Source organism: Coregonus clupeaformis, chromosome 14 (genome assembly GCF_020615455.1).
Source record: "Coregonus clupeaformis isolate EN_2021a chromosome 14, ASM2061545v1, whole genome shotgun sequence".
In the NCBI taxonomy this organism is placed as follows: Eukaryota; Metazoa; Chordata; class Actinopteri; order Salmoniformes; family Salmonidae; genus Coregonus; species Coregonus clupeaformis.
This window is the reverse complement of record NC_059205.1, coordinates 30,752,635-30,766,408: the sequence shown is the minus strand read 5'-3', so window position 1 is coordinate 30,766,408 and position 13,774 is coordinate 30,752,635. Positions and strand designations below refer to the sequence as shown.

The 13,774-nt window shown below is 39.9% G+C and overlaps 1 protein-coding gene across 1 annotated transcript in view; it reads right to left on the bottom strand.

Moving 5' to 3' along the window:
- Window positions 1-10,048, bottom strand: part of LOC121581023 (kelch-like protein 14) — a 60,384-nt gene extending 50,336 nt beyond the window's left edge. Inside the window, exons 1-3 of the mRNA XM_041896330.2 lie at window positions 9,641-10,048; window positions 7,849-8,752; window positions 3,936-4,057 (exon numbers count right to left, since the gene is read on the bottom strand). Of these exons, the coding sequence (XP_041752264.1) occupies window positions 3,936-4,057; window positions 7,849-8,729 (1,003 nt within the window). The 5' untranslated portion in view covers window positions 8,730-8,752; window positions 9,641-10,048. The remainder of the gene's footprint in view (window positions 1-3,935; window positions 4,058-7,848; window positions 8,753-9,640) is intronic.
- Window positions 10,049-13,774: the final 3,726 nt, after the last annotated feature.

The following is a 13,774-nucleotide window of genomic DNA, read 5'->3' as shown; positions in this document are numbered from 1 at the left end:
CACGATGTTCCAAGTAAAGCCCCCCCCCCGGCCAAACCCTCCCCTAACCCGGACGACGCTGGGCCAATTGTGCGCTGCACTATGGGACTCCCAATTGCGTCCGGTTGTGATACAGGCCGGGATCAAACCCGGGTCTGTAGTGACGCCTCTAGCACTGGCAATGCAGTGCCTTAGACAGCTGCGCCACTCGAGAGGCCACAAATTTACTTTAAAAATTATTATTATAATAATTTAATGAAAAAATGACAATATTTTTATAAATATGTTGGCAACCGTATTATAAAAGCAATAAGGCCCTCGAAGCCGTGGATTATCGTGTGATAACTCCCTCCTAAGCGCTGTTTCCCCGGCCCTCGGCTTAGTCGGGAGTTATCACACGATAATCCCCGGGTTCTCATGCCTTATTGCTTAAGTATACGTAGATTTTATTCCCAGTGGCGACCCAGAACATATCCCAGTCCGTGTGATCAAAACAATCTTGAAGCATAGATTCCTGCTTAAATTTCTGCCTATAGTTGTCTAGTGAGTTCTGCTCATAGTAAAAAAAACACCTGATACTGTAAAAAAACAAAAAAACAGTAATACATTGAGGGTAAATTAGACGGTACTTTGATGTGAAAGTGAGGATATCTTTACTGCCTCCATTAAGGGGTAAAGGTAATAACATACTCAAAACAGTGGTTTTACTATCCATAACACATGTTCAAGTTGGCTAATTAATTTGATCAGGGATCATGATGTTGATAGATGTTGATATCAAATTATTTTTCAATTAATTGTCCCCTAACTTACCACTGGAGCCTAAACAGTAAGACCACTATGGGGCAGAAACCCAGTCCCTTAGAATTGGCCTTGCCTTAGCTTTACAGTAAGCTCTCAGACTCACTAGAGGGAGTTAGATACCTCGCATAGAAACACGCTTGGTCGGGGTCGACTGAATAACTCAACGGCAACTGCATCAACCAACGTTGCGTTACTACTGCCATCTAACATCATTAGTGTTGCATCCCACCGAATTGCATTCTTTTGTTCAGTACTGTGCTTAGATAAATACTCATTTTTGAAGCCATGAGGTGTTAATGCAAGGTTGACTCAGGTACTGTAGAATCAGGCCGTGGACAGACAGTCACTACTTTAACTGAGCCACTGTCTTTGTCTTACTTTCTCTCCCTGCTTCTTCATGGTGCTATAGGTACACTAGATGGCAAGCAAGTGATCCTCTAGTTTCTAGAACAGACGAGCTGCAGTGATCTGACCCGATGAGAGGGATCAGATTCTCCTTAAATTGTGTTGATAAATGTCTTAATCAAACGCTGTCCTTCTCAGGCTTTGCCTTATTGAAAAGTTATGATTGAATGTTAATAATCCTCTTATTCCACATCCAATGTGTAGCAGCTCCATCAGGTGGCCATCGATGTGTTACGTTAAGGGGATGATTTTGCAGTTTTGTCCTTCACTCGGACACGGACCATTTGAGTGTTAACTTTTAGTTTTGAATAATGGTAATCCCCATTGACCTTTTAGTTGTTTTACACTGTTTTACATATCGATGAGTTTTAATGAAAAAAAATGTAAACAGTGAAATATCAATTGGGCTGTAAGTCATTGTGTATGCATACCTGTTTTTCGATAACACGTATGACAAAACCAAAGGCAAATGTTAAAATACCATTAATATAACACTTAATAGAGCAGACATTTAACTTGTTGAGTATTGACAGACAGTAGACAGGTGGGTAATATTTGGAAACACTACTACAATTCTATCTAGCTACAGATGGTATGTGTTAAAATGGTATCATGTTACATGATCCTCGCACCACCAAACCAGGACCAGAAATAACTATGGGCACAAAGTGAGTGTTGTTTGTGTGTTGTCTGGGAAGGGAACCCAGAGAGCAGTTGTGACAAATAGACAATAAAGTTGTATTGTATTGTGAGAATAGAGAGTATACAGGGTCTGTGACAGCATAGGCCAGTTAATATATATGAATGGAGAGACATTAGTGAGAGATGCTCCCCGCCAGACAAGAGGACAACAACTCAATAGACACCGAAGATGATAATGATTATGATGACGATGATGATGCAAAGGACAGATAAGGTTTTCCATTAGCACTTGTTTGATCTTTGGAATGTAGCAAGAATATAGTGGTGTATCTCAAAAGGTCAACATAGTCAGGTGAGACAGAGCATAGAACACTATATCTTGAGTCAAGTACTGTAATAGAAAGCTTGTTCTTTGTATTTGCAGAAAATTATTTGTTTGTGTTCTGTGCACATTATATATTCTGGTAGAGTTCTATCATCAACTATATGCCATAAAATCGATATAATTATGAATTGTAAATTATGAAATTCATTGTCAACGCTGCGGGAAATTTTTTATTTCAACATATTATTGGGCAAAAAATACCCACAAAATTATATTTTGCCTTTGCAAGGTTTTTCAAGATGTTCATGCATGTCCAACTACCAAATTGTTTTATCAGCTTGGAGGGATGTTTTCTCTTTCCATCTCTCTACTATCTATCAGGCATATTCAATATTTCATAATTATATATTATAACTTAATATTATTGTATTTTAAAGCAGCTGGACAGTGACATGTAATTCTATCATGTTAAATCTACACCCCACTAGATTATTAGATTAATATAAATCTGGCCATGCATCTTTGCCAAGAGATTTCAGCAAAAACAAGGGAACCCAGGCATGGTGGTGTGACTGTAAAGCCACGCTCTGTTTTAAAACCGTACATTAAAAATGATAGTGATACATCATTACCTCTAGGATTTAAGGAACTCCTTTCTTCTTTCCCTCATTTTACCTGGAAATTAACCTGTGCTAAAGGCAAAACCTCAGGAACGTTCAACTTGAAATAAACCACTTCTTAAAATCTTGTCATTGATTTGTAGTTGAAATCTGGTTAAATTATTATGTTGATTACTTTTTGTGAATTCAACCCAAAAATAGATTAAAGGGACATTTCACAATTAAACAACTTAATGTTCATTATCGCCAGCACCACCACAACATCAACATATGTGAAAACTGTGTATTTCTATGTTTTGTTGTCAAAAAGATGCACACCAGATTATGTTAAAAAAAAATAAAAAAAAATAATAATTAGAAACATTTTTGATATAATCTGGTGTGCATCTTTTTGACAACAAAACATAGAAATACACAGTTTTCACATATGTTGATGTTGTGGTGGTGCTGGCGATAATGAACATTAAGTTGTTTAATTGTGAAATGTCCCTTTAATCGATTTTTGGGTTGAATTCACAAAAAGTAATCAACATAATAATTTAACCAGATTTCAACTACAAATCAATGACAAGATTTTAAGAAGTGGTTTATTTCAAGTTGAACGTTCCTGAGGTTTTGCCTTTAGCAAAGGTTAGTAAAGTAAAAAGCATGAGCTTTTTTTGTAGAGGTGCTGACTAACAGAGAGTAAACAGTATAGAAGTAAAGAAAGAAAGTCGCAGTCTACAGCAGGGCTCTTCAACTCCGGTCCTGGAGGACTGAAACACTTCATCCTCTCCTTCTAATTAGGGCTTGATTCAGACCAGGGACACCAGGTTAGTTAAATTAACTACCAGGTAGAAACAAAACACAAAAGTGTTTCGGCCCTCCAGGACAGGAGTTGAAGAGCCCTGCTCTACAGTATATATATGCTCCCAACAATTTAATGGGTAAACCTAACCAACGCTGATGATGTCATCAGAAACACTTATCTTCCTCTATCATTTTGAATACAAAACATAGAAACCCTCCGTTTTCAAATATGTTAATGATGGGGTGGTGCTGGAGATGATGAATATGAAGTAGAAAAATGTGTATGTTGACACGTTGGTATGTTGATTCCTCTTTATTAAATAAGCTTATAACGGAAGGAGCATTGGGTAAAAGATAGGGTTCCTACTCACTTGTGAGGATCTTCCATGTCTTCTTCTCGTCATCGTAGTATTGGACCAGATTACTGGGGAGTCGATCGGGTCCAGGGGGCAAGCCACCCACCAACAACAGCATCCTCTTATTGGAACGAATCCTGGAGTAAAGTGGGTGTGGAGGCGTTGAGGGTTTGGGGTGTGGAGGGGGTTGGGGTGTGGAGGTGTTGGGGTATGGAGGGGGTGGAGGGGTTGTGGTGTGGAGGTGGGTTAGGGTATGGAGTGGGTTGGGTTGGGTTGGGGGGGACAAGAGCCGGGAAACAGATTACATAACAGATATAGAATAAATAAAACAACCACTTGCAAACATAAACACAGAGAGAACCCTTTTTGTTTAGTAGTAAGCCAACTGTAACTACTCCCAACAACTTCATTGTGTTGGTAGTCATTGAATTGTAGCCCATGTACAGTGCATTCGGAAAGTATTCAGACCCCTTCCATTTTTCCACATTTTGTTACGTTACAGCCTTATTTTGAAATTGATTCAATAAAAAAAGTCCTAATTAATCTACACACAATACCCCATAATGACAAAGCGAAAACACGTTTTTAGAAATGTTTGCAAATGTATTCAAAAGAAAAAACATTAATATTTTATTTATATAAGTATTCAGACCCTTTGCTATGAGACTCGAAATTGAGCTCAGGTGCATCCTGTTTCCATTGATCATCCTTGAGATGTTTCTACAACTTCATTGGAGTCCACCTATTGTAAATTCAATTGATTGTACAGGCACACACCTGTCTATATAAGGTCCCACAGTTGACATTGCATGTCAGAGCAAAAACCAAGCCATGAGGTCAAAAGAATTGTCCATAGAACTCCGAGAGGATTGTGTCGAGGCACAGATCTAGGGAAGGGTAACCAAAAATGTCTGCAGCATTAAAGGTCCCCAAGAACACAGTGGCCTCCATCATTCTTAAATGGAATAAGTTTGGAACCACCAAGACTCTTCCTAGAGCTGGCTGCCCGGCCAAACTGAGCAAATCGGGGGAGAAGGGCCTTGGTCAGGGAGGTGACCAAGAACCCGATGGTCACTCTCACAGAGCTCCAGCGTTCCTTTGTGGAGATGGGAGAACCTTCCAGAAGGACAACCATCTCTGCAGCACTCCACCAATCAGGCCTTTATGGTAGAGTGGCCAGACGGAAGCCATCCTTAGTAAAAGGCACATGAAAGCCCGCTTGGAGTTTGCCAAAATTCACCTAAAGGACCCTCAGACCATGAGAAACAAGATTCTCTGGTCTGATAAAACCAGGACTGAACTCTTTGGCCTGAATGCCAAGCGTCACGTCTGGAGGAAACCTGGCACCATCCCTACGGTGAAGCATGGTGGTGGCAGCATCATGCTGTGGGGATGTTTTTCAGCGGCAGGAACTGGGAGAATAGTCAGGATCGAGGGAAAGATAAACGGAGCAAAGTACAGAGAAATCCTTGATGAAAACCTGCTCCAGAGGGCTCAGGACCTCAGACTGGGGCGAAGGTTCACCTTCCAACAGGACAACGACCCTAAGCACACAGACAACGCAGGAGTGGCTTCTGGACAAGTCTCTGAATGTCCTTGAGTGGCCCAGCCAGAGGCCAAATTTGAACCCGATCGAACATCTCTGGAGAGACCTGAAAATAGCTTTGCAGCGACGCTCCCCCTCCAACCTGACAGAGCTTGAGAGGATCTGCAGAGAAGAATGGGAGAAACTCCCCAAATACAGGTGTGCCAAGCTTGTAGCGTCATACCCAAGAAGACTCGAGGCTGTAATCGCTGCCAAAGGTGCTTCAACAAAGTACTGAGTAAAGGGTCTGAATACTTATGTAAATGTCATTATGCTTTGTCATTATGGGGTATTGTGTGTAGATTGATGAGGGGAAAAAATGATTTAATCAATTTTAGAATTAGGCTGTAACGTAACAAAATGTGGAAAAAGTCAAGGGGTCTGAATACTTTCCGAATGCCCTGTAACTGTATTCTATTTGGAAGATTTAGATAACAAAATAATGTTCCACATCATGGAGAAAAGTCCATATTGGCCAACACTATATGAGCTATATAGATCATAGCTGTAACATCTTAACGATCATGTGAATTTACATGATAATACTTCCTATGTATTTGGTAACAACATTGTTATTAATATTGTAACCTCTAAATACAGAAAATCGGCTTTGTAATATCACAGCTGTTTCTTATCTGAATTTATGATAAAGCTTTCAATGGCTTGTTTTTCATACGGTTTCTTTCTAAAGGGGGTTTACAGCTTAAAAATATCTGTTCAATTAGGTGTGAACTCATCAGAACTTTTCTACAGGGTGCCATACAGTGAGGCAAATAATATTATGACTGGGCAATACACAGTAGATCAACTACTACATAAAATGTTGCTATTCCATTGGCAAAGACTCTCCATGTGACAGTTCTGAGCCAATTGTGCAGCATATTCTTGAGCTGTGGGGTTGGTTTGTGAAACACGATTTCAGGGCCACATACTTTACTGTACATTGAGTCCAGTCATCTAATTAAGTTCAATGCAATTAAACAACTAACCACAAAGTAACAGTCGTTTTAACAACATGCCCATTAATTCCAGGCATTTGCATCATTCTCGTTTTACGATTGACTAAATGACCGCCCTCTCATGCATCCATTTGGATACTGGCCGACTCGTGTTTTGGGGGTTATTCTCATATGCAAATGGCCACTAGACATAGATAAGGCTAATTAATTGAGCGGAGAGAAACAGTGGATTGTGATATTAATGAGCAGTCTAGATCCTAGATCTGTGCTGTATCTGGACCCATCTATGGGTATCTCACTCTACTAGGCAATGGTTACATGCTACAGCACATGCAGGCCCTCTCCATTGCACATAACATTTTATTGGATTTCCACTTTATGTGCTCCATAAAGATATTGTGAGAAAGAAATAGTGAAATTACCCATGCCGTAAATTACACTGGTAAATAAATAATACCCCACAAGTGCAAGATAATTGTTGATTTCTATTTTCTACAATACTGTGAGAATATTTTTCCAATCATATAGCCTACTGTTTCTGAATGAAGCAGATAATGTTAGACAAATATAAAAGTCAAAATTGCTCCATAATATTTTAGACTTATAATAACTAAGTTGTTTTCTGTAAACAACAGCAGCATAAAGCCCTACCAATCAATCATCTCCCTGTCAACTCCTGTCCATTAACTATCTCTGAAAATGCTCATCATGACAAACAGACCATGACAAGCATCCCTGGCCATGCAGTACTGTATGTCCCATGGTTGTGTACTGTAGGTGAGGCAGACCAAGCAACTATCCTGAGTATTGATCACTCAGAACTATAACTCTATAACCCATGAGTTGTTTTCCTGTCCTTGCTAATAAATAAATATACCTACTGGTTGTGTATAAATAGGTTATAAGTTATAGGTGATATCTACCCAGGTTATGTCAATAAAAATGTTCATGTGCTCTTATGTCATATTTTTATAAGTGTGCCTATGTTTAGTTATGAGTGACCTATATATTTTTGGAATAATGTGATAACTGTTATTTCAGAAGAAATGCCTGAATGTACTGTACAACTATCTGCCTATTGACTAAATGTATGTACCTCCATCTTTTCAGCACTTAAAACCTTTACAGAGAAAAAAACATTTTACAGAGAGTTAACTAAGTTCTATAGTGTAGCGTTGGAATTGAGATGGTATGCAAAATAAGGTAGACCATTCTAAAGCATCCTCACTAACCCTAACCTTATGCAAGTATGCAGTATGTAGTACCTTTACTAACCTTTGTCCTATTCCAATGACTTCTTACACACCGCTCCTAACCCTTATTTGTGTGTGTGTGTGTGTGTGTGTGTGCGCGCGTGTGTGCGTGTGTGTGTGCGTGTCCTCACCTGCTGGCTGTGGTCTGCCTGCAGTGCTGTCTGAAGGGCATCAGGTGGTAGTTCATGGCGTCCATCAGCAACTTCTGGCACACCGGGTCACTCCTCATGAAGTCAACCGACTGCACCCTCTCCACCAGCTCTGGGGCCGGGATGAGGGCGAAGCGCAGCCTCTTCATCAGGTCCGGGGCGTAGTGCATGCGAGTCTCCCGGTCATGCTCCAGCCAGAGGACCGACATCTGGAAGAGGGCCAGCTCCGACTCCACCGGGGGCGGCAGAGCATCCAGCATGGCGCACATCTCCTCAAAGTTCAGCAGCAGCACATCTTCCACCAGGTACTTGTTGGCCAGCTTCTTGGTCTCGTCCAAGCCGTGCAGAGCCGCGATCTTGCAGATCTGCTTGTAGTTCTGCACAGAGATCTGGTCGTTGAGGAACTGCACGCTGAGCTTGGTGATCTGGGGGACATTGAGGATCTTGCTGACCGAGAGCACCTCTTCCACAGTGTCCAGGGAGAGAGTGACATTGGCAGTGTACAGGTACTCCAGCACTAGCCGTAGTCCGATGGAGGAGCAGCCCTGAAGGACCAGGTTGTTGATGGGCCGGGGGCTGGCCATCAGCTTGTCATCGGGGGAGGAAGACGGGGTACCACTGCTCCCCTGGTCTTTGTTGTTGTTGGTCCCCTCGTTGTTGAGCATATGACTGCTGGAGAAGAGAGACCTGAAATACTGAGAGCAGGACGCCAGCACGGCTTTGTGGCAGTAGAACTGCTGTCCCTGGGCAGTGAGAGTCACATCACAGAAAAGCTGTTTCCTCCATAGTAGGTTGAGCCCGTGCAGCAGGGTGTCACTGTGTGTAGGGTCAAAGGTGGAGGTTCTATCGCCAGATCTGGACATGACTTCCTGACTGTTAACGCCACCTAGGCAACAAATACACCACGCAAGCCATTTAGCCTACCTCTAGCCCATTTATTTGTGAATAACATAACATTATATAATCATTGCAATCAGGATGGAATTGTCTCTAATACCTTCACGTTACACCGAGCATTTTGGTTAAATGGTGGATATGCATACGACTGAACCAGTAAACCGTCATGCTGCTCCCTCCGATATTATTCTACAGTGAACAATATGGTTCAGTCCGGTATCATTTGAACTTTGGCTCAGGTCGGAAGAGAAAACAAAACGTATAGTCCCAATAATGTGCCATTCCTTTGCTATGTTCAGTCTTTCAAGACAAGATCATTTTAAATGGACGCTGCTGTTTGAAGCGCACTGTCAAAACAAAATATGATAGGAGATGCTGCAGCGCCTTATTCTCTTCGATAACGCAACTTAAGTTGTTGGATAAGAGGAAAAGGCAACCCCTATGGTGCCGTGCACGGATTCTATGCAGCATTCAGCTAACACTTATCGTTCTCCTCTTATCTTGCTGCACTCCCACAATGAGGACATTTACACATCCACAAATGCACGCACGGAGTGATACAAAAGCAATTAGTTTGTCCCTCACACAGCCGACATCATCACTGTGCGTGTGCGTTTTCCCTTATACCTGAGTTACGACTATTCAGACGTGAGTATCGGAAATTATTCATTCAATGCAGATATCCAACAAATATAAATGAAACACGCACATGTGTATGTTGTTGTACAACGCTAAACATGCATTTACTATATGAAATGTGTTTGTAAACTTGATATAAGCGTCCTGTACTACCTTGTTTCGTAGTCGCCACATTCTCTAAAGCGCCTGTCACAACTAAATGATGTGAGCAGCTTGCTTGAGAACAAGCCAAACTTACCTGACTTATGGTCTTGACAAAAAAGAAAGTAAATCTTTAGGTTCCCAATATTCTCACTTGGCTTTCCTTTGTTCTCCTTTCCTTTAGATGTATTCCTTTCCTTTAAAAGTCTATGATCGTTGCCTCAAAATAATCATTGACTCCAACTCATAAAGTCACTATTTCAGGTTATTTGTTGACGTTGATCATTTGTTCTTCTGAATTAACAAGAAGTGTGTGAGTGTGTGAGAGGGAGCTGTGCTTTCTGCAAGAGAAGAAGAAGAAGAAATATACGTGTGACAAATTATGCTACCAAGAAACAACACATCATTATCCTTGGGCCTGGGGCTCAGTGAGTCGTAACGAGAGTAATAGGAAATCCACGGTTGGGGAGAGAAACGGTCGTGCATGGCCGGTGGAGAGAGACCATGCAGGGGTATGGATGCTGGAGAGACTCGCAAAATTATGGCTCAAGGCTATTGTAAAAACTGCCGAGCGTAAATGACTGCGATTTCAAACATCTATGGAAGAAAGAAAAGAGAAAGGGGGAGAAAAACCGAGTCTTTCCCTTGCTGTTATAGAGAGAACCGTCAAGTTTTAGTGCGCATTGCTAATTAGTCAATTTCTCTCTGCCTTCACAGCCCGACGACTTTGCTGCTGAGCTGAAACTGCTAATTTCTGGGACCAGCCTTTTTTTGGCTGTGAACTGGATGGATGAATGGCTTGTCTCGCACAAATGACAAAAAGGCTGCCTTAATCTCCATCGCCAAAATAACCCCTCATCTCATTCTGCTCCTGCTAGTCCTTCAAAAGATGCTCTATACAAACTTTAGTGGTTTATATGCATCACATTTGGACATAGAGTATCATATGACATATATAATATTATAAATTATAAATTATAAAACATATTTTTCTATGTTTGACAAAATCATGTTCTGGGAGCATAAGGTCATCATTCCAATAACCAGCCACATTGTATCAACTTAAGTTGCTATGCATAAAAACAGCCATTATATTACTATTTTATCATCTAAAAGCAGAACTTAACTATCAGATACTTGTAGCTTGATAGACTAATTAATGTGGCATGAACATAGTCAAACTGTAGGCCTACACAATAGAAAGGAATGAGTGTAATATGAACCGGACCCACATGATCATCGTGTGTGGATAGGCTTGATGTAGATAGATACTCTTTCTATATATTCCTCCTACACATCACTACAAATAAGCCCATACAAAGTAGGCCTCAACCTATTTTGACAGCATTTGTAAATAATTTCACCTTATAGTAGGTGTACAGATGCACTGTCAACTTTAATTAAGACACACTACATATCTGTCTGGTATTTGGTCTTTTATAACTCATATTCAGGTGGGTCAATTAGTCAACCATCTTCAAGGCCACAATAAAGGAGCTCCTGATCATATCCACTGTTATAAACATCTTACATATAAATATCTTAAAAAGCCATACATAATTCTGTTTTGAAAGTATTGTTATAACACTACACGTATCTTGGGAGGTAACATCTTATGTCCAGAACTGTCTGGTCCAACTTTTTGGTGTTACCACTATGTGGTTTTAGTGTCACTCAATACATGTGGTACCATATCTTATCACATACAATTGCCTATAATATCTTATCACATACAATGAAATTGTCATTCTTAATTGACTATATGATGCATTAAAGTTGATGTCTCATCACAATTGTCATATTGAGGGGCTATACGTAACAAAGCAAGTCAATCAAACATGTCTTTCACACAAAGTAAACGGAGAAAACAAAGCATTCAAGCAAATCAATTTCAAATCTGTTAAAGCATTTATTAGGTTGGACTGAACTGTCAATTAAATAAAGAGCTCAATTGGAGCAAAAACCTGCACATCCAGGGGTCCCCTGGGACCAGAACTGACAGATACCTCCTCACAAGTTCTAAAATGACAGATAGGGATAAATAGGCTTGTTCACATACTATGAAATAGAGTAACACCACAGGCAACCATCAGATAATAGCAGGCCACACAAACAGTGGGTTATAACGTTGATCAAATTCAAGCCTTCTTGATGCCTTTTGATGGTTGAATGTTTGACAACAGGACAGTACCACTTCTCAACCAAGTGTGGTGTATAGATCATGTTATTACCAGATCCATTTGGTCTTGTAAAATGTAACAGACCATCTGAGCATCCTGTGTACTCATCTGGTGCTTTGGCTCTACATGTTTCAAGCAAAGTCCATCACTAGATATTGTTAAATGAATTTGTGTTTTATCAAGTTAAAACACAATCGTTTTGATTATACTTCAACCTTTCCAAAGGACTTAACATACAGTATAATTGCATTCTAGTACCTAGCTATAATCCATTTTGTGGTATGTCTGGGACTGTAATGTTTGCAAAAGATAATACAACAGTCAATTAGGATGGCATTACCCAAGTCTCCGGCGAGCCATTCTAGTGCTATGAAATGACAATTTCGAACTCTTTCAGCTATTTGTAGAAACTCAGTCTCCTGAGGCCACTGGTCTTCAAATTGCAGGGCATTTATATGGTGGTAGGTTGTTGCAGTGTGGCTAGGGGGAGGGAGGGGGGTCGGTCATCAGATAAGAGAAGAGTTTCTGGACTAATTAAACCCGTTGAGACAGAGAATCACAGTACAGTGATTTACAACTCTCTCTATACCAGTTAACCCAACTCATATTTATCTGTCACATTCACATTAGATACACTGTACCGTATGTATTCCTTGAAGAGGAAATTACAATATATTTTATGGAACGTAATTAAAAAATATGATTGAACACTAATTCTACTCTGTTATCAAACAAAAGCAAAATGCTTATACAACCACCTCAAGACATAAATACAATATATACTTACTTCTGTTGACCGGAGTTGACTTGCTTATGTACTGCTTATGTATGGACTATGAATGTGTTTTGAGTTTAGTGTGAGGTCTAAGGCTAGGGTTAAGGTTAAGGTTAGGACTAACCATAGTAGTGGTTTCCAGTCCTGGTCATTGAGAACCACGGGGTGTGCAGGCTTTTGTTCCAGCTCAGCTCACCTGATTGAAATAATCAACTAATTATCAAGACCTTGATTTGTGGAATATATTCTGTTTGTGCTAGGCTGAAAGAAAAGCTGACACCCTGTAGCTGTCAAAGACCAGGGTTGGTGCCCACTGCCCTACTACATAGAGTATATGCAGAGAAAGAAAACATATTTAGTGTGAAATATGTAGGAATAGTTAAGAAATGTGAATACGATACGCTTTGTGCATTTCTACAAAATGTGAACTAAGCTATTTATTTTTGTTAAAGATATCACTAAATATATTGACATACAATGTCAATAATTGAAATAACATTGTAGTGATAGGCATATCAACAACAATACAGGGAACTGCTAAATGATTTCAGCCTAGAATAAACAGATAAAAGATTAGAGCATTTAATCTAATCAATCCAATGAAACAAAACATGGAGAATCTATCTGGAAGTTATAGCATAGCAAAGTCTACCAAGCATAATTCATTTTGCTGGCTACAGTAGCAGCAGAGGGTATGCTAAGATAGAAAGTATTATTTTCCTAAATGGAAGGTGTCAGATGGTCACGGAAATGTGATCGGCTGTTCAAGATCACTGCTTCCCATCTGCAATTTGTGACGTGTGAAAGATTCAGCCCAAATGTGCTCACAAACCGGAAATCCTCAGCACTTTCTCTTATCATGGAAAAGCAAGATAACCAGCTGTTTACAGATCACAGAACATATCATATTAATATCATGGAGAGGGTGATATCATCTTGTTTGTAAAAATATTTTGTTAACTAAGTGTGGTGGTATGGCAACCTTGGATCAGAGGGAAAGTTCTAATTTATAGATTTTACATGTAAGTGTTTTAGGTTAAAGACTTTATATTCCTTTCTCCAAAAATCTTTGGAAAATGAATAAAATATGAAGATATTGCCATGCGAAGCACATTTCTAATATCTCATTATGTGGCAAAATGTATGTACACCATTTTTTTGTGTTTGATCACCAACGCTATCCCTTTTAACGTGCACAAATTATACACATCAAATAGTAATTTCATACAGAATATCTGCTGTACATAACATGTGTACAATTAATTTTTTATGATCA